The 21604-nt window shown below is 42.3% G+C and overlaps 1 protein-coding gene across 1 annotated transcript in view; it reads right to left on the reverse strand.

Moving 5' to 3' along the window:
- The window catches only part of SNX25 (sorting nexin 25), a 78008-nt gene that overhangs the window by 43051 nt on the left and 13353 nt on the right, over nt 1-21604 (reverse strand). The window contains exons 3-5 of the mRNA XM_084285453.1: nt 17214-17430; nt 4764-4936; nt 3708-3894 (exon numbers count right to left, since the gene is read on the reverse strand). Coding sequence (XP_084141579.1) covers nt 3708-3894; nt 4764-4936; nt 17214-17430 — 577 coding nt within the window. The remainder of the gene's footprint in view (nt 1-3707; nt 3895-4763; nt 4937-17213; nt 17431-21604) is intronic.

The following is a 21604-nucleotide window of genomic DNA, read 5'->3' on the forward strand; positions in this document are numbered from 1 at the left end:
ATCTCCAGTCTTCTTCTGATAGCCAAGTGAATTTGTTTCATACCCCTTGTGCAGAATTCAGCTTTTCTTCCTCATTTGTAGCAGCCTTCCAATTTATCCATGCTAACTTAAATCGGAGGGGAAATGAAGGTGAAATTTCACCATACAACTCTCTTGAAAGAAATAGGGACAACACGTTTTGTGGAAACTTGATTAAAAAAAAGGATTAAACTCTGCCTCACTTCATGACAACAATTAAGTTAAACATTAGAAGGGGGGGATTTGAATGAAGTTCGTAGATAACCATACAGCATTCCCTTGTACTCATTTGGAAAATACAAAAACCAAAGACAAATTTTCAAAAAGCAAAGGTATGAATGAAAAAAATTACAAAACAGCTCCTCAAAAAACTCAGCAAATGACTTCTTATGAAAACAGACATCAGCTCTCCAAATGTTCCTTATAAGAATAGAAGGGATGTTACCACAGATAGAGAAAAATTCTGATAAGGGCTTAAACTACCAAAATTTAGAGGCCCAGTAAAGACATTAAAGAGCTGTGAATTCAAAATGGTCTCCAAATTAATGATAAATAGTTATTGTATCACTTAAATAAGTTCCAAAAATAAAATCCATGCAAGCAATGCAGAAAATCAACGCAGTATTTCTTCAAGGCAATGCTTCCAACCAAGGAGAGAAAATAAGATTCAGAAAATCCTGGTACTGTTGATAGCCGTTTAGGGCAAGCCATTTGCAAGGCAGAAAGCTGGCACACCTGTTTACAAGGACGTCCACCACACACAGCCTCCCACTCCTTTCTGATCTCCTGGCCACAAAACCCTTCACTCATAGGTTCATCGTGATTCTAGTAGGTTTCTGAGAATTCTTCCCTATACCAGTAACAAATACCTGGTTCTGATCACAAGAGATTAGCAAAACTCTGCTAATGAAATCAGCCTGAAAAGAAGCCTGCTGGGACTCCTGTGCTGTAACGTCACCTGCACATATTAGAGGGCACCCAGGAGCTTGAGCTCACAGACTGTTTGATTCAACAACACATTTTATGTTTATTTTACTAAATAGGCAGTAATTAAATCCATCTTTAAAGATAAAGCATGGCAGGGATGTTTGAAAGAAATATTGAGTTTCCCAGCAACTGTAGAGCCTTGGGATAAATTTCCTCAAGGCTAAGCCTACACAGAAAATTGTTCCTACTTAAATCTGTTCTTTATCAAGATGTTACGTGGCAACATTAGGAGTAATAGAAAGAGGCTGAACATTCATAAATGCCATGTACCAGCTTAGAACAGGTGCTGAAAAATGATTTTCAAGTAAAACCAGGAAAGAGAATTTTTGATCAATAGAATACCATTACCCAGAATAGACAGGTTTCCCAGTTAGATACTAAGTACAATGTGCCAGTAATTTATTTATTGTAGGAAGAGAACTGGAAGCATCCTTCCCATTCCCATTACTCCAGCAGAATCTAACCATGTTCCTCTATGCTAAATGCAGTATACCTTATTTAGTTGCTCTGAAATGCATGATTTAATTCTTAAGTTGCCCTGTGTAGAGTCAGGAGTTGGACTTGGAGATCTTTGTGGGTCCCTTTCAATATTCAGTTATTAAGTGATTCTCTTTAATTCCTTCTTTATAGATTTTTCCTGTGCTTCATTGTTGTGAATTACAAGCCAAAATATTAATTTGTTCATATAAAATACAATTTATTTTGTTCATCAATATAGAGACCACTGTTTGGCTTCCTTGACATCAATCTGCAAACTTTCACTGTTACATCACAAAAGCTTTGTGAAGTACACTACCTAACTTAGAGATGCCTGCAGTTGACCCATCTCCAAGTGCTCCCATAGTGCTGGAGGGCAAACAGAACAGGAGCTCCTCCTCCCTGCAGAGGAACACTCCCCTTAACTGATTTTATAGGGACTGGCTCTACACAGCAGAGGAACAGCACAGCCCCAAAATCAAAAACTGTTTTTCCCTTTGAAACGAACAGATTTCTTTTTTTTCTTTTTTTAAATATTCCATGTAATCAACATTAATCCAATGATCAACATTACACTGGTTGTAGAAGAACACATCTTAAGACAATAGCAGTTGGATTCCACAGACTAGAAAGCAAAAACTTAAGTGCAGCCAAAACCACACTATTTTCATAAAGCAAATTTGCTACCTCATATTAGGGAGCACAGTTTAAGGTGACCTATCAGCTAAAAAGAGAGCACATTGAACATTAATGTGCCTGAACAACAACAACAGAAGAGCTGGGTTTCTTTTGAAACAAGCAGATCCATTAGTGTGATTATGCTAATAAATATGATGTCAATTAGGTTTTAGACAGAGTCTAATAGAGACTAATTTCTGCTCTCAGTAAAGGCACACTGGCCCAGAGTAAAGAGCAAATTTTACAGCAGATAAGCAATAAGTAGCCAAGCAACAAAATCATTTCACCATCACCTAAGTGCATTTTCCTGTATCAGAAATGCAAGTGGTTTCAGAATCAAGGGAAAGAAGAGAAAGAAGTTATTTATGCAGCCCACATAGTCCATCCTGGTACACCATCACTTGGCCTGACCAAGCTGAGTCTAATAAAAGGTCTGGGTCACAACAGATGGCCCTCAGCTCACCAAATGGAATTGATGTGCTTGTGTTTCTCAGATGCTGCTGCAGCCATTTAGGAAGCATTGTGGCAGCAATTGAAGGGAGTCAGGGAAGAAGAAAAATATCAGTTCTGGTTAGTGGCAACAGATTAGGACCAACACTCTGAAAATGTGTTCAGCAGTCCTCTAAAGCTTTGATGTGCTCAACAGAACCAAGTCAACACAGAAATTCTGCCAGAATAGCATCCCTGCTGCCTGTTTCCACTCACTTGTTCTTTATCCTCTTGCATCAGAAATCACAGGAGAAGCAGCTCACCCATAAAGATAAGGCAAGCATAAACATCATCTTGTACTTGGGCAAGCGGGCTAAAGAAACACGTGGGCATCCTACGTCACGATGGAAGTTGGAAGAAAATTAGCTGTTGACTTTTGTGAGGGGGAGGGAAAGCTAGCAGGAAAGTGAGCAGGTACTGTTTGTTCTAGGAAACAGTAAAATGAAACACATTTGCGCTAAGTAGGAGTAGGTTTTCTTTGGGTCTTTAAGCAATTCTTCAAACTTCACTGACATGTTTAAAAAGGGTGCAATTGGGAAACACCTCCCTGCCACAGTCCAGGAAAACCTCTAAGTCAGTGGTAAAGTGTGCTGGAGCTCAAACTTTTCTTTCCACATCACAGAATCACAGCAAACTGCTCTGAATGACCAGTGTCACTACGGTTCAGACAACAGACCTCTACAGTCCCCAGACATACTTCATGAAGGAGATATCACACAGTAGTGGAAATGCAACATATTATTTTATCTAACTCCACTGAGGCAAGCTGTAAAAAAATGCCTGGTATGCCTTTCAACAATACAGTGACCTCCAGTATACCACCTACCATCAGCTAAGTGGAATTAAAAAAAAAAAATTTCTACCACCAAACTGAGAAGTCAACTATATTACAGATTTAATTAATGCTGTGCCTTATCATCTTTACTGTCTCCACTTCACTAAAAGAAAAAGAAAACTAAATTTGAATTTAAAAATAAAAAACACAGTTAATTCCCAGTAATGGGCTGGCAGAAGAAGCATGTTTAGTTTTAAATAAGCTACAGTGAAGCATCAAATACCTCAGTTGTTTCAGGAACTCAACATCGGAGCTGCTGTTAATGAGCTTGATGAACTCCTCATAAGAAGGAGCATATGTGTAGTCTTTCTTCTGATGTTCATTCATCTGTTCTCTGTACTCCAGCTGGCTGAGTAGCGTTTGGTTGATATAATCTGGATCACTCAGCAGTTCCACCACTGGTTTCAGTACTGGAGAGGAAAAATATTTTAAAACAAAATCCTTATGTTGAAGAATAACTGCTGTCCTTTGAGAGAATATCGCAGATAAAAGGCAAGAATAAATACAAAAAAGTATTAAAAAAAAAAATCTCAAACCAGTCTTCTGGACTACATAGTACATTTGAGACTGCGCATACCTTTCTTCTTGATAAAACTGTACTATTGCACAAATTGAAGTACATTGACAAAGCTGAGCTCTATTTGGGAAATTTCAAATATTTTTATTCTTTCTGCTCCGTGTCTCAGACATTATGACATTACAGCCTTTACAAATGAAAATTAAAAGTGAACTGAACTGCATAATATACTTGAGACTTCATAACTTCTGAATTTGACTTCAATTACATAAAAAATTGTTTGTGTATTTATAATCTGATTAAAGGGTATCTGATAAGAAAGCAAAACAGAAAATCCTCAATAAAAAAATACTGGATAAATCAATGACTAAAAAAAAATCTGGTATCATGATACAATTATAATCAAATCCTTAAATCTATGGATTCTGTGTGTCTGAATAAAGCAGAACAGGTCAGAATTATTCATATAATCAATAAAAACTGTGCCACTAAAGATAGCAAAAGGGTTCCCCTGTGACAAAAATAAAATAAAGGAATGCACAAAGTTGGGTTTTATCCTGAAAGATGCTAAACAGCCTGGCATCAAGTCAGTACAATCAGGTAAGTATATGCTTACTTTTAAAAACAAAGTGTCTTACTGGTCAACACAGTAAATTAAGTTTCAGGATTTATAAACATAGTATCAAGACATACAGAAAGATGTCTGTAATTACTAATACTGTACAGGTGCAAATGGTTAATCATCTCTGATCTTTGCTCTACCTTTTGTTGCAAGGATTTCTGCAAGGACTATGCGCAAGCTGACAGACTGGATATCCTTTGAGGGTAGGAGACAATACACCAGAATTTGAGAACATTTTTGCAGGAATCTTACTTCTTCATCAGAGCTCCTCAAGCACGGATGCAGCAAGAAAGGTCTCGGTGGATCTTCCTGCCTAAGAAAGGGAAAATAAAAAATAGAAAAGAGAGAGAGGGAGAGAGAGAGAGAGAGCTTACATAGTACTTGTGTTATGACTAGCCACTATTTCTGAAAACATCCAAAACATGCAAAATCCATCATCAGGTTAAAAAAAAAAAAAATCAGTAAAGAAACACTTTAATCCATGTGCATTTTTTCAAATTCTGCTTTAAAAAAATATATATTCAGACACATTTCCAAATTAATTTGTCCTGTCAGTGTTTTCACCCACCAAAATAGAAATACAGTATTTTAAAACTGTATCAAATAGAAAAAGCCCAACAGCTGGAGAGAAATAAGAGTTTCTCTGAATTAAAAAATAAAAATAATTTGTTCCCTCATTGATCTTACAATGAAATCTTGTTTAGTTTCTCAAAAAAAATTGACAGGACGAACTCAAAAAGTAATACTTTCTTGTACAGCAAACTAATTATAGACTTGAACAGAGTATTTGGGATCACTTCCAGTTTGAGAAACAGGTCTGGCTGCTAGATAATGAAGGTACGATCTTTCCTTTGTTGCTGGCAAAAAGTAAATACTTTTTATTTGATTTATTTTACATGTTTGACTTGGATTTCCTAAAACATCAATTTTCAACCTGCTACCTGCAGACTGCATCAAATTGCTCTGTGCAAGATGCCTTGATAGTAACAAACTTGGTATTAACATCCATCCACAGTGTAAGTGAGAAACTAAGTAAGAGGATTAACTAAAAAAAGCAAAACAAAAAAACACCACAGAAAGACTGTGCTATCAGTTTGGCAAACAAAGGAAGAAGTGACTCCCAAAGAGCAAAGACACAGCCAAACAAGTCACCTCAGTAGGTCTGCAAATGGGAACTGAGCACATCATTAACAGTGTCAGTGGAGCGTATACAGTGTGTAAATGGAAAGCAGGAAGCTGCAGGGGATCAGGGTGTGTGCAGCCCCACTTTTGGGGCAATACCTTTGCGGGCAGCGCGCCCACCTGAGAGGGGTAAGAGGCCCTTACAGGGATTTTAGGCACTGCTCACTGAGATGGGACTAAACCTGTACCTCCCAATTTTAGCAGTCACCTCTCCACCAAATCATAGATTTCCCATTTGTTTGAACCCGAGCACCTGAGGCACGCAGAGATTACAGAGCCGTTCAGAGAAAGGATGGGAGAGCTTGTCTTAAGTTGAGTCCTTTGATCAGCAGCTTGAGGCTGAATACGCAGCTTTTATACTAATAACCACCGTGGATTTAATAATAATAATAATAAGCAGGGAACAAGCCTGGGAACAGAATCAGTTTTCCTCCATTGTCTTGAGTGCCTCAGAGTCAGGGTCCATCTTGCCAGCCTTCAGTGGAGGCAGATCCTGACCTTCTCAGCTATTAATGCGTCAGCTTGAAGAAGGGGCGGGAGATAACTCTCAGCCAGAACCCTGAGCCTGCTGGGGAAGGCATCCATGAGCATGCACTCGCTCACCAACAAGCCAGCTGGATACTGGATACTAAATGGATGGAGGAAAACCAAAATTCCTTGTTGCTTTCATGTTGTACGTGGTGAGAGAAGCAGGTTCCTAACGTATGGAAAGTACATCAAGCCTGGAGTCAGTATAGTGTGCTACAGTATTGTAACGTATCATACTGATACACTCCTCTTTCTGCTACTCGAGGGGCAAATAAACACACACACACAGCAGCACATCACGGTAGGTGCGTTTTGGGAAGACGGCACGAAGCCTTCCAGGGCTAACAGCCGGGGGCAGCCAGGCCACGGCTGCAGCACGAAGCATGAGAGCACAGCGTGCTGCTGGCAGGCTCCCCACAGACAGCCCTTCTGATGGCAGCTCTGGAAGAAACAGGGAGCAAACCTTCCCTGATTTTGAGCCAGTACTGACCAGTCCATCTCCTCCCAGCTGCCAGTGGTTTTCTGGACTTCTCAGAGCATGGCGGCCTGGATGTGCCACGGGAACTCCTTACTGGAGGTCACTCAGTACCTTTCTTTTACTCAAGAAGGGCTCTAAATGCAGAGCTGGTGCCCTAGCAGTTCCTTCACAGCCACATGTCTGACATAGTGCAACCCCAGCCTTGTGGTTTAGCAGCAAGGTGACCATGCCAGGGGGTACAGGGTGACAGACACGCTGTCACCTGAGAGGTGCCAGGGCAGTTCCCAAAGCCAGCCAGGACTGGTCTTCAGCAGAAGGCCCTGAGGTATTATGAAGGCTCAGGCCTTCCGCGTCTCACCCCAGCACCTCTTCCCATCATCTGTGATGTCTGCTTCCTTCCCACTGCCACAGGTGGATGTCCCAACTGTTACCCACAGAGCTCCATGGAGCTGATTACCCCTGTGTGTGGAAAAATGACCAAGAATTGCATGGACTCAAAGGAGAAATTTCCAGCTAGACACCACTACATGGCCAGTGGAGAGAGGCAGCACTGCACAGTGGTTTTTTGGTAGTTGGCAAAGGAGGGAGCAAGTATGTTGGCAGAATATCAGTACTATTATAACAGTTGTAATTCTGCTCCAATAATGCAAGCCATTTGTTTCAAGATGACCAACATCAGTTTTTAAACTCATTTTCAGAAGAACACAAATGCTAAAATGACATTTGGTTTTGATTTCACTGAAGCCTTTTATTGAATCCCAAATCAAATGTTTTATTTTCAAAGGTGGATAATGGAGAGAGCTTCAATTGCTACAAGAAAGACAAATTTCAAAAACAAGGCCCTGGGAGCAGCTTGGATGTACATACTTTGCTCTTCTGAGGAGCAGCGTATGAAGATGATGTGTAGTTTTTCATCATTACCCAGCACAGGTGGTAGGGCTGATTTAGCTCCAGAAGCTGTTTGTCTTGTTCTGGTAGGATCTCTTCCCTCCAGCAGCTGAATATCTGGCTATCTTCCTCAGTGCATTTCCATTCCTCTCACATCCTCCAGATACATCCTCCAGCCTTCTCTCCACCACATCAAACACCCCACCTCACATGCTCTCCCTAAAGACATTCATTATCCAAAATCAGACACGTCTCAGGCAGACAGGCAGACAGAAAGTCTGGGCCATTTACGTACAGCCACCTCTTACTGGGAAGAGGAGGCTTCACCTTCTGGACTGGCCAGTCCACCCAGATTCGGCCACTTCGAAAATCCACCAGAAGCTCAAGCTGAATGCCAGAGAACAGGTTTTGTACAGGTTTCGTACACAGAGCATTATCTGGCTGGCAGCAGACTGACTTTCAGCAACCCGTTCCTGGCTAGTAACAGCAATGATGGAGTCAGAACTGAAAGAAAATGGTGACTGCTTTGTTGTTTTTTTTGGCCTAGAAACACACACAGACTTTCCTTTCTGGACAGCTTTACCTGATTTGTGGGACACCGTGCCCAGTTATTAGATCAAGATTTACTTCAGCATCTCTCTAAACCCATCCACACACAGCACAGATCTCCTGAGGAATGACGGTCTGCTTGAGGCTGCAGGCACCCTGGGGCACCAACTGCACCTGTGCTGTCAGGCATGCGGGAGAAGGGCTTCCTCAGACTCTGCCTCCCTGTTGTACACGTTTATTCCCAGTCCACAAGCAATACATACAGCTTGTCTGAGCTGGACCTACGCCAGCACTCTTCTGGTACAGCCAACAGAACAAAAACAGAAAATTGAACAGAATAAACAAGCAGAACAGCAAATATTTGGTTCTTGTCCTTCTAATTTGTTTAATGCATTCCCGCCTAAGGGAATATGGGGGGAAGGGGAGTTGCACACACTGCAGCTGTAATAGTTCCCTTTTTTTTCCCCACAGTTATCTCCGTCACCTAACAGGACTTAAATCTCTGGAAGAGGGGCTCTTTCAGTTGTTTTCCTAGCCAAACTGTAATTAAAATATCATCTAAAAAGCAAAAGGGGATGAACAGAATCCCATCAGATTTTTAAAGGATGCCAGCCAGAGGGACTGGGCGCCCAACACAAGGACATGGACCTGTTGGAGTGGGTCCAGAGGAGGGGCACGAGGATGATTGGGGGCTGGAGCACCTCACCTGAGGGAGTTCAGCCTGGAGAAGAGAAAGCTCCAGGGACACCTTATGGTGGCCTAAAGAGGGATACAGGAACGATGGGGAGGGACTCTTGGTCAGGAGCTGTAGTGACAAGACAAGGGGGAATGGCTTTAAACTGAAAGAGGGGAGAGTTAGATTAGATTTCAGGAGGAAATTCTTCACTCAGAGGGCAGTGAGGCCCTGGCACAGGTTGCCCAGAGAAGCTGTGGGTGCCTCATCCCCGTAGGTGCTCAAGGCCAGGCTGGATGGGGCTTTGGGCAGCCTGGTGTGGTGGGAGATGTCCCTGCCCATGGCAGGGGGGTGGGATGTCCCTTCCAACCCATACCATGCTGTGATTTTTGATAAAAGAATAGAGGAACAGTCTTCACGGAACTCAATTCTAAACAAGCCTGGCATTATCTGTGGCAAACAGTTGCAGCAATAAATCTTTATGTTGCTGTTAGGGCAAAAGAAATGAAGGGGACTGGAAGACAAAGCGTGAGGGAAAGTTTGGGGGGGATGGCAAAACAGCTACAAAATAAACTAAAACACCAGTGGTAAAACAGACAACAGTCAGGCTTAGATGATCCTTTTTATTTATACAAAAAGTATTATACTTCTATTTGCTTCCATATATACTTTGTTCAGCTTGTAGGGAAAACAAGCTGTGCTTGTAGGGAAAACAAAGGGTCTGCCCAGCAAGCAGCATCCCTCAGCACTTGGGCTCCCCCCCTCACACCTACCTACAAGGTACCAGGGCGGTGAGCAACCATGGAAGCAAGTAGTAGTGGCACTGCTGCCGTCTGTCCTGGAGCAGCAGCTAGGACACCCTGACCACACGCTCTTAATGCTTGGCATTAAATCTGCATCTTCAGCTCTATCATTACCAAAAGCACAGGAAGGTAGCGTTCGTTTCTGCAGTAACCGACAGGAACAGCAGAAGCTAACACAAAGCAGTGCCCTACATCTCTCCAGCGCCAATGAAGTTGTCAAGCGCTATTAAATAACTCAAGCAGAAATATAGGTATTATTTCTCATCCTGTCCAGTTTTGAACATGCATTATTAGGGCTGCGTGCTTGGACTTTCCAAACAAGGAGATTCTTGGCAATCGCAGAAAACCCGCAACCAAAAACGAGCACAGCTATTTACGGAGAGAGCTTTGAAAGCCCAGCCAATTATCCACAAATTCTGAGCACAACTGCGGGCAGTGAACTAATACAAATGAGGCACTGGAGCAAACAGTTTCAGAAGCAGCGTGATACCAGGTTTGTAAACCAGGCCTATTTCATCTGCTTTAGGCAATAGAAAAAGAAAGCCACATGGCAACTGCACTCGTGTCCTCCTGAACGATTGAGACTGAAGTCATGGGGATGTATTTTGGAGCACTGAGATGCAGGGGACTTCAGTGATTTTAAACCAGACAGAACTCAGGCTTTGCACAGCACGCCTACAGATCACCCCTCTTCACTCCCCTGTGAGCTACAAAGCCAACGTTAACCTCACAAATTTCTTGCCAGTGATTTTCATTTTTACCAACTTTTCAAGCATGCTCCTAATTTATTTATTATTATTTTTTTAACACTATCCAAGGCTATTTCACAGTTTCAGAAAGCAAATATATTTCCTTCAGCTGCCCCCAAACCAGTGGAAGATCAAGAAACCACTTGTGAATACAGGGCCATAGGCAGGCCCTGCCAAAATGAACTCCTTTGTATGGGGTCTGTTCCATGCAGAGCACTCCTTTGGTCCCAAACTGACACAGGGAGCAACTCTCCCCTGCTCTGTAATTGCTTCATGCAGTTACCAAATGTGTTCCCGTCTGAATGCCCTCAGCACCAAGACCTTGCCCCGTGCTATTGCAAACCTCTATGTTTATCCAGCACTTCAAAAAAGGAAGCAGAAAAGCAGGTACTCCTGAAGACGAGCAGTTACGACATGACCAACGTTACAGAAATCTGTCCTAATTTCCTTTCCATGCTTGCAATTTTATCAACACAGGGATCTCATGGAAATTTCTCTCCCTAGAAAAAATTCTAGGGTCTACTCTAGATACCCATGTTTTTAGTCAGAACCATCTGGTAACTGAGCAATAAAAACAGATCACAGTTGGAGCATTCAGAGACCTCTGGGATTTGTGGTTCGGTCACAAGCTCATGATGCAAAGCAGCATCTTTATTTTTACATAGTCACAACATGACTGCATGGAAGAGCTTAAAAATGATTTGTCAAAGAGATTTAAAAAATTAAAAACCAACTCCGATGGCAGCATGGCATTTACAATGCCCATGCAACTCATGGACTCAGTAGATTTGAAGTTGGCAGTACTACTGCTCCACGGACAAGAAACTCCTCAAGAAGTCCACTGGATTCAAAGACAGGCATGACCAAGAACTTAATGACAAGCAAGATAAATCTGTCTGCTTTGGAAACAGGAAGCAAGCAATCAAGCAAATAAATAAATAGCATCCAGGACAAAAAGTCCCTAAAACATTAGCAACAAATCTACAGGAAATTATGTAAGGGTCCTTTCTCATAAAAAAACATATATATTAAAAAAATGACAAAATGTTCCCTTTGGCCTTGCTATTGCTTTAATTGGGCTTTCAAGAGAGAGCCTTGCTGTTACAGTTAAGTCTCAATCAGTGCAATTGTGAGCTGAAGTGCATGTGCAACTGGCTCTGACTCTCATCAGTACATCAACACTCACCACTCACGTTCATAAAAGGATTCAGAGAACTACCAGAAGCACACGTAGCCTTGCACCTCTCCACCTCTGTCACCCTCAGATCTCTAACCTTGACACCGCAGCACAATTTCACTTGCTTGATCTGCTTGAACTTCCTCAGAAATAAAAGGAATCAATTCAAGCCTTCACAAGCCAGTAGTATTAACACACCTGAAAAAACTACCTGCTAAAAAAAAAGTCCAAAACCAAACCACACCAAACCCAAAAAGCACAGCAAAAATCCGTCAAAGCCAAACTGCTAATTTCCACAGCCATTTTTATTGGGATCAGTAAGTTGTATAAAACCCTTCTTCTAGCATTTACTGACTCCATAATCATAGCACTTGTATGTGTCACAGCTACCTTCCTCCACAGAAGAGCACTTGACATGTAATGTTGGTGACGGGCCCAGAGATCACACAGAAGCCTTGCAAACCGTGGTCTGACCATACCAGCAGCAGGAGGTCGTCATGTTTGTTGTGGTGCCTTGGTGATACTCAGCTGTAAACAGGAAATCCGAACTTCTGACAGTGGAGCTTGAAGGCAATGGCGAGCTTTAGACCTGGAGCTACCCAGGAGCTAACTAGAACAGTGTGCCCAGAGCCCAGCTTTTTCTGACTGTTTTGTTCTCAGCACCTCAAAAAATAGCTGCTCTCATTGCAAGCAGCCTCTACGCGTTCATAGTCATCCTCTTGATACTCATTTTCAAAGGCTGTGATAAGCAGTTCTTGGTATTCCTACTTTGTGGGTGGAAAATACAATTATAAAAGAGAAACTAGGACTGGGGGAGGTGTTTAGTAGCTTGGATGCACCATGACAATTTAGATGCATGTACAGGATTAACCAAGTTATACCTCCAGTGCTTGAATTGCCTTTGCACCTTGATTTTTGCTCTTGATTTTTGTTGTGGCAGCACCTTTTTTCCTGTTACTAAATACCAACTCATCCTATATGCAGTCAATGCAACAAGCACAAGGATACAACAATTTATATCCTATACATGCCAAGGCATTTACATGGCCCAATAAAGTTACATTACCAACAGGGTGAGGAGAAGAGACAGAGCAGATGACAGGAATATTGGCAAGATGGGCACAACGTGAACTTAAAACCTCAACATTACTTGTCAATACTGACCACTCAAACAGCAATTTTCCCTCTCACCCTTCCCAAGAGCTCAGAGCCCTCCGATATGGTTCTGAACGTGCAGCAGAAGTAGGCTGCAGCTCCCAAGGAATCCCCTTTGCCAAGTCACGACTTCAGCTGTGACTCCAGGCACGAGCACAAACACACTGCTGAGCACCCCTCAGGTGGCACGGCACTGCCAGCTTGCCAGGAGCAGCCTGCCACACTACACACCCAGATCTGCAGAAATCCTCTGCCTTTGGGATCAAGGTGCCCCAGCCATAGGTTAAAGACAAACAAACAACACGCCCAGCCAAGTGACGTAGGAAAATCGGTGTCACTGTGACCGCCTCCCACTGAGCTCTGCTCAAACAGCACTGCTTGTCAGTGGGTTCAACAACAGGCCAGCGTTAACAGCTCCTGCATTTCATTTGCCTACAAATCTAGAGCAGGCAGATCTCATTTGGCTACGCTGCAGTTTAGAGACCACCAGCCCAGGGTGTTATTTAGCAAATGTTAAGAGCCCTGTAGCAGTATCTGAGGGGGGTAATTTTTAGCCCACAACAGGTGTGAGGGAACTTCCCCTTCCTTCCACGTGGACAGATTCACAGACACTATTTGTTGGTTGTTTTCTTTGCTAGGTCCCTAAGCTACTGAATGAGTGGCTCACCAATAGGACCTGCTGCCTCTTGCTCTCGACAAACATTTCAAGTTACCAGAGCAAGAACATGTTGCCAGGATCAGGTAATTCTAGCCCCACAGAAAGGATACTAGCACCACAGACAACGCTGCACCACCTACCAGTGTAGAAACCTGCAGCATTATACGCCACCCTACACAGCTCACAGTCCAGCACTAAATACTCACATATATTCAATTTATGCTTTACATGAAGTAGCCAAGGAAATCAACTTGCACAAGACATTAAGGAACAGAGGGCCAAAAGCTGCTATAAAGCAAGAATCACCAAATACAACCCTCTCTGCAACGACAGGACCATATCCCGCTGGATGGACTAGGCTAATCCTGTTATAACCTCACTCCTGATTCAGCACAGCAAAGAACTATCATTTCTCCCAGCAAATCCAGGCTGATTTTTTCCTTTCCTATCTCAAGTCAGAAACTACTTAACAATGGACATGGGAAAGTTATCAATTTTCATTTCTACACTGAGCTTATGTCAGGAATCAAATGGTTTCCTATCCAGAAAATGTTGAATTGCCACAAATTTTGTAACTGAATACTGATGGGATCCTTTGCAGCCCCAACTGGACCTCATGATAACCCTCAATGATGCATGCAGGATGAGAAAGTTGGAGCTATCTTGTCTTCTGTTTTCATGGTTTTGTGTCATCCCAGGCAGTCTTGCCCACAGCCAGAGGAGCATCTCTGCCCTTATTTCACTTTGTGTCTAGCAGGAAAGAGTTTCCTTTAAACAAAGCGAAGGGACGGAACAAAAGAAAAGGGAAACAGACCTAACGCTGCCAGGCTTCTCCCTCCCGATCCCCTGCCTCCCACCAGCCAGCATGGAGCAGCCTCTTCTCCTCATGCTCTCCTCTCCCTCATTCAAGCACACATTTTTCCTTATCTGTTAGCCTCTGCTTGCCATTTACTTTGAGCTATTTGTTATCAAATGGAGCCTTGCAATGGCTGAGATAAGCCAGAGGGAAAGCAGGAGCAAGGTGAGGACAGTAGCCTCTTATTCTGAAGGGTTGCAGCCTATTTCATCCCAGCAGACATCCTGATCTGCCAGATATCACAGGCCTCAGTCAGTCAGAGAAAGCAGAGAAGGGATTTCTACGGCTGAAGTGAACCAAGTGACAAAACAGGCGAGCTTCACAACGAAGAAACCGACACCTCTGTCCTCCTGGGGACAGACTGTTTCTTTCCATTACTTTATTGTGGTCGTCTGTTGTCATATAGGTGGAAAACAAAGTGCTTTAGGCAGCACCCTCTCCAGGGCTGGAACAGGTATTTAAAACTCTGCAAGCCACCCGAGAACAGGCAAAATGCCCTTTGCTGCCACACTGCATTATAAACCTGGCAGAGGAAAAAAGACACAGTGTTCTGTCAGGCACTACAACAGGACAGATAGCCGGCTCTAATTACGGTCTCTGTGCCACTATATTCATCATCCCAAACTAACCAGATTCATTATTACAGACACTGAGAGGGAAACAGGAATTCCAATTTACATCTGCTGCTGTTTTTAAAACGTTGACAGAAATGAGAAGATAAGCGAGGCTAATGACATCTCTCACGCTCCCTACCTCAGAAAGGAGAATTTTCTGTCTGAGCTGTCATAATAATATAAGCACAGGTTTTCCAAGAGACTCTAGCTTGCAGTTTCCAAGCCAAAAGCGACGCACTTGGTAGTTCTCAGCCTATGATTTAGGCTGCCAGCAGGTTCTAGCACAGCAAACGATTAATTTAGTACCAAACTCAAGTTATTCTGAGTACCACATTCTCTTGAAGGCAAAAAAGAAAACTGTATCAGAGTCCCAGGCATGCTTTCAGGTTTATGAAACACATGCTCAGATCACCTGGAAGTACCAATTCAATCTGTACCGGGTGCAAGCACATGGCCACATTTCCACTGACTTCACCACAGGCCATGGGGCAGCATTTCAGCTGGACAACTCCTAAAAAGCTTCTTGAGCTTTTTGAACAAGCTTGGATGAGCAGCACAAGGATGTGCTAGCATTTCAGACTTTGCATCATGCAGCTGGTAGGACTGCTGGTCTGCTGTTAGGCACCTTAAAACCAGATTTTCCTCCTTGTGAATTCTCAACCTTGCACAACGAGAAAAACGAGTCCAATTTCAACCTAGACAAAATCTGAAGTTATGGCTGTGGGGCATTTTTTTGACCCATTATCATACTATTTAATTCTCATTACCATGTTAATGCAGTCTGACTTATCCAGCAATGACTAAGGTGCATTTACCCTTCCAAAGAGAAAAAGTTAATTGGAAAATACCCAGGAGATTTTCTTTATTTTAGCTCTGTGTAGTGGAAATAACAATCCAGCTAGATCTAGTGGAGGTAGTCATTATTCTCAGCAGACAAAGAATCTCATCAAGAATGAGCATTAACAGTATCTAGTAATTCTGCAATTGTGCATTCTGTGTCCCCAGCTCCAAACAGGTGAGCATTCACACTTCAAACCAACAAACAAACCAACCGTCCTCATCCTTTATATTTTCTAATCATACCTTTCCCCAAAGCAAGTATTTTCCCATGACAAAGGTCAAGTGCAAGCACCATGCTTAAAATCAGAGAGCACCATCAAGAGCTTTACCGGACCACAAGATTTCTACCATATACTAGATCTAAAACAAAATAGTATCTGGAATTCAGGTAATGCATTGTTATTGGGACAATAATGTGATAACACAATGTTACTGTAATGTGCCTACATACTAACTTCTTTTCTTGAAGGCAACCATTCTTTAGTTTCCATTGCTTTATTTCCTGCAGATTAGACTACACAAAGCTGGCAGCTACCACAAATACATTGACCTTGTCTTCTGCTCCAGAACAGAAGGACGTGTAAATGGCACCGCAGAGACTGGTTGCTGACCAAAACCAGTTGATCTTTTTTCTCCAGAGTGTTAAAAACATGTGAATCTAACTGTATGCAAAACAATGTCATAGTATAAAATGCACAGTATAAAAACAAACAACCAGAGCACATTTCTGTTGGGATAACTGCAGGTAAGTGCAGATATAAGCTCAAATTCCATGCACAATTCCATGAGCCACTCATTTGGATCAGTGAACTGCGTAGGTGTGAGAGCTCCCACATGCAATTACACTTTGGGTGTGACAGTATTTAGGAGACAGCTGACCTTTTTAAATGGGCAAAGAGGAAATTCACGGAATTAACAAGGTAACCTAAAAAGAGAAAGAAAATCCAGCCAACAATTTTTCACTAGGAAAAAAATCTAGTTACTGCAGGACAGACCGCTTACAGAAATCATGAAGCTTTCCCTCCTGGGGCTAGCAGAAATGGAAAACTGAATGGAATTAACCCTTGTGCTATTTTGGGAAAGGTGCAAATAACTACATTCTCGTTTGTTGACTGCTCTGACAGTGCCTCTCCTTTCCCTTGCAGGTTTGCACTACTTGCGGGAGCTGCTCAGACAGCCCGCCTCCTACTGCGAGCAAAGAATTCAAAGATGAAATGGAAATAGCAGTGAATCTCAACCATTAAAAAAGAAGGACAAACATTTCCTTCCACAGGTCTTATAGGTGCCTTGAAGCCTGCTAGCTCTCAAAAACTGTTAATAAACATGAACTGTTTTATCAGTTGCCTACAAAAACATTACATTCTTCATTGCTTTGATATCACACACCTAAAAGCAAAGAGATGAGCAGAAAATTCCAATGAAACGCAGCTCTGGGTTTACCTGGCATTGGCTCCTTTAAGGTCACGGAAGTGTGTGAGTAAAGCTTTCACTACATCATTGCAGACGACTTTAACTACATCAATGTGACTCAGCCTCTGTCGCAGCTGCTTGGCAATCTCCCAGAAGTCTTCAGATAGCAGCTGGTACAGCTGCCCTTCATCTCTGCTGAGTGGCCCATACCAGGACAGGATGTAATCTCTGTAGCTGTAGTCAAACACTGAAAGGAGAAACAAAACAATCAATAGCAAGGACTGCGAAAGGGGAAGGCACACCAGGATAGAAATTGTGCCCTCCACCCTTCTCCTCAGTAATAAAATGGGTCTTAGGTTTCATATCTTCTCCTTTAGGCTTTAATTTCTCCCCAGTGCCAGGTTGGCAAAGCTGCAGAAATCAGCACCTCCCAGGTTACTGGAGGTCACTTTGCAAAGCAAAGCCTGTAAGTGGATTTGCTCGGTCAGCCAGGTTACAAGCAACACACTAACCCCAAACTAGTCTTCATGCCTCAGTAGCGGATTTGGTTATAGGAACTATCACATAATCTGGCTGCATCTAGGTTGCTGCAGATCGAAACCAACCTTCTTCAGCCACAAACTCAGCCTCCACTCTAAAATCGCTGTTAAGAGAGGAGGTGGTAAGATTTTGTATCTCAATAGACATACCTAATGCTACAGAAAGTACATTGTAGGATTGGTAGAGCTAGAGATGGAAGAGAAGTAGATTAGAAAGACACCATGAATTTCAAAGGTGATATTCCAAACTGTAGCTACAAGCAACAGGATCGCTGTAATGGTGCGTTCCATGACAACACCTTCTTCTACTAGTTTTTCTTTTTGACAACACTTGCGTGTCTCCAGTTTTACTGATGCATTACTAGCAGATGTTCCTGGAGTGCTGGGAGGGAGCAGGAAGCCTTCAGGAAGCACGCACAAGCCACATTTAGCATTGCCAACAAGGTGGGAATGAAGCTGGGGAGGAGGGGGCGGTGAATGGGATGCAAATCAGCTTGGAATTAACAGAGAGGTAACTGAACAGGAAGGGAGGAAGAAAAAAATAAAGAATAAAAAAAGCTGCATGTCTGATAATCTGAGCAGGTGGTTCTTGACCAGGCATTCTGATTTCAGAGTTGTTGTTGTGTTTTTTTTTTGTTGTTGTTTGTTTGTTTTAAATGTCAGAAGTACACCTAGTTTGTCACTGTAAGCCTATGTTTTAAAATAACCATGTGATTCCACTATTTTTTAGCTTTCACTTTGATGGAAATTATTTTTTTGGCAGCCTAGTAAACTATAAAAAGCTCCCTGGCACTATGACAATGAATTAGTAACATAGTAATAGCATAGCAACTTATGCTGAATACTTCTGCCTCCCTGAAATACTAGGAGGCTTCATCCTACATCACTTCATCAAAAACATTTCTAAAGAAAAGATTAAATTTTCTGAAGCATTTGGCTAGAAACCCTTATCAATCAATTCTGCAGGTTGTTTAAGAAACTGACTCACTTCACTGAGACAGAATATGTTAAGTCATTTACTAAGTCACTTCAAGGCTTTCGAATGAATTATTCAGAGAAAAACATTTCACTAAATATATGCATAAATAAGTAAATAGAAGTTCTGAAGTTTTCTTTTTCATAGATGTGAGAAAAAAATACAGTCATATTGCAAGATGGTAATTTCAAACTTTAAAACAGACCCAACTTCTTTACTTTTCTAGAACAGAAGTTATATTTCATTGAAACCTGCCACCACCAAATACCACGAAGTGATAATAATAGTTATAAAAGGCAGTGGTCTTTTGCTGATCTGATAAGCTTCTGATAAACTGAGGAATAACCACTCAACACACCTAAGAGCAATTAGGAACAGTATTTTGAAAACTGAGGGTTATTCCTTGTCATGGGACACTTGAGATAACACAAATTTTAATCATCTATTTTTCCCACAGCTGTCCCCCCATCCTTCTGCAACCACCTTTTTCTGACAGCTTTGCCTCTGTTGCAGCATCTGAAGAGCGATGGAAAGCTGTCACAGCACAGATTCTCTTCTCACCTATCCTGAAAAAGACCTGTGTTTCTTCAAGGTAATCAAAAGTCACTGCCTTTCGGTACTTGTGATTACCGCCCCTGGCTGACAGTGACTTCATTTTTCAGATTCTCTTGCAGACACCCTTGCAGTCACTTTACTCTAAAGCAGCACACCTCTTCAGTGCCCCTTGCCTAAGGCAACAAGTCATGGTATAGAGGAGTGGTGGCTCCTTACCTGTATTGGGCAGACCTCTACAAAACAAGAGAAAACTTGTATCTCTATCCCTCAGGCAATATTCTCTTTCAGAACACACACCTATTCCATCTGAGCCTTAGTTTATAACTGTACTTTCAGGCAGCTCCTCTCCAAAATGAACTCTGTTGCTCATTCTCTCCATACTCACCATTACATACAGCTTTAAGTCTCTCTGCTCTGGGAAAGCACATCAAAATATGCAACACTGCTAATTAGTAAGGAATTACAAGAGCCCAACTCTTGCAAATTTGCTTCAGGTATTTCAACAGGGAGCGTAACAAGAGCTATCACAATGGGAAGACTCCTGCTCGGGCAAAGCAAGGTGATGTTCATGCACCTAAAGAGACATACCATTAAAGATTCAGGAGATCTAGTACTGGCATTAAGCTAAAGACAAAACAAAAATAAGCTGTGCAAGTATGAAATACTTCACTTAGGTTTCTGTCAGTTCCACACTTTGAACACTTTAAATGGATTTCCCCATTCTAAAACCAATTTTCTGCACCCTACCTTTGATAACTCTCTTCCTCTACACCTTTTCTATGGTTTGCTTGCCATCCATGAGCTTTTTGTTGCCCTTCCCAAATCACTACCATTGAAGTGTCTTGCTTTCTATAAAACCTGGAGGTACTTTAAAACCTAGAATATATGTCCAAACAAGCACTGAGACAACCTTTAGGATTTTGTTTCTTTATTTTAAAACCAAATACCAACAAAGCAAAGTATGAAAACAACCAGCCACTGACACCAACTGCACCCTGTCCTGGAATAAGACCCTGCCTCATCCACGTGTGTCAGCCTGGCCATGTGCTGTGGCTGCCTCAGACGCCTGCCTAGCGATGCAGCTGGTGTCTCTTTCAGCTCTCTGCAGAAACACAGAAAACAAATCCAAGAGCACAGCTTGCTTTCTTCAGAGGAAAAACCTGCCCATCAGCCTGTTGTCACTGTTCCTACATCACGCACTGAAGCCTGGAAAACAACTGGTCAGAAGACAAGAAAGGACTGACAAGAAGAGAAGAACACACTTTAGGGCAGCCTCTTACCCCAGCTAACTCACCTGCTACAAATTACTTCAGATGCAGTGACAGCAATGAGTCTTGTGCAAAACTGTAGAAATTTCTACAGAGTTTTCTAAATTAGTTATTAGATCTGAGTCCCCAGTTGTTATAATTGATTAAAAAACAATCCTGCATCAGTGTGAACATGGGCCTCCTCCATGACGCTTTTAAGGCTGCCAGGAGTGCTGGGACATGCAGCCAGAAGCTTTGTGGAAGGGTTAGTGAGGACACCCCTCCAGACTCTTCCTTCCACCTCTAACCCCACAGAGGTGTGAATTGCTAACCCTTCTTCTGCATACATTTAGCATCCAGTGGCACCACAGGAAGCAGGGAGCCAGATTAGCTTCAAATCTGCAATATGCAGAGCTCACACCAGGCAGCTCTTACACAGCTGAGATTCACTACCCAGCTTTATGGGAGAGGAAAAAAAAAAAAAAAAAAAAGAAAAAGCCACACCCAGATAGACATGGGAATTTGAATAATAAGGACTACACACCTACCCATTTTCTCAAAAGGCAGACCTGAAATGTTGTTCCTATGCAAAAACAGAGACTTCTGAGTTGCAAAGAAACAGTAAATATCCTTTCCTGAAAGCACTGGATAGAATTGTTACATCACATCATGGTCAATTTCAAAACTCTTCTGTGACTGTGTTAGCACCAGAAAGGAAGGTACACTACAGCTGCAACACCTGCCTGAGCGCTTGCTTACAAGGGCAAATAGCACTGGGAGTAAAATGGCAGGACAACATTAAGGCGAATTCTGCTCGGATCTTGCATCAGCTGCTACCGTGCCAGATTTAAGACACACGATGTGGTTATCAGAAACTAGACCTGAAGAAAAATACATTAAATAAAAGTTTAGCAGAAGATGACAGACAATATGCACTCATAACTACCTGGCAAAGAGCTTTTCTACACAACTTGTTACAGCCACTACTTTTATCCACTGCCCAAATCCAGTTCAGTCAAAAAAAAAAAAAAAAAAAAAGCTCCAAAAAAAGCGCTCCATCTTCACCCTCAAAGGACAAGCTAAAATATTACAGCCACTCTGCTG

The sequence above is a fragment of the Netta rufina genome (genome assembly GCF_964035555.1).
Source record: "Netta rufina genome assembly, chromosome: 4".
Classification (NCBI taxonomy): Eukaryota; Metazoa; Chordata; class Aves; order Anseriformes; family Anatidae; genus Netta; species Netta rufina.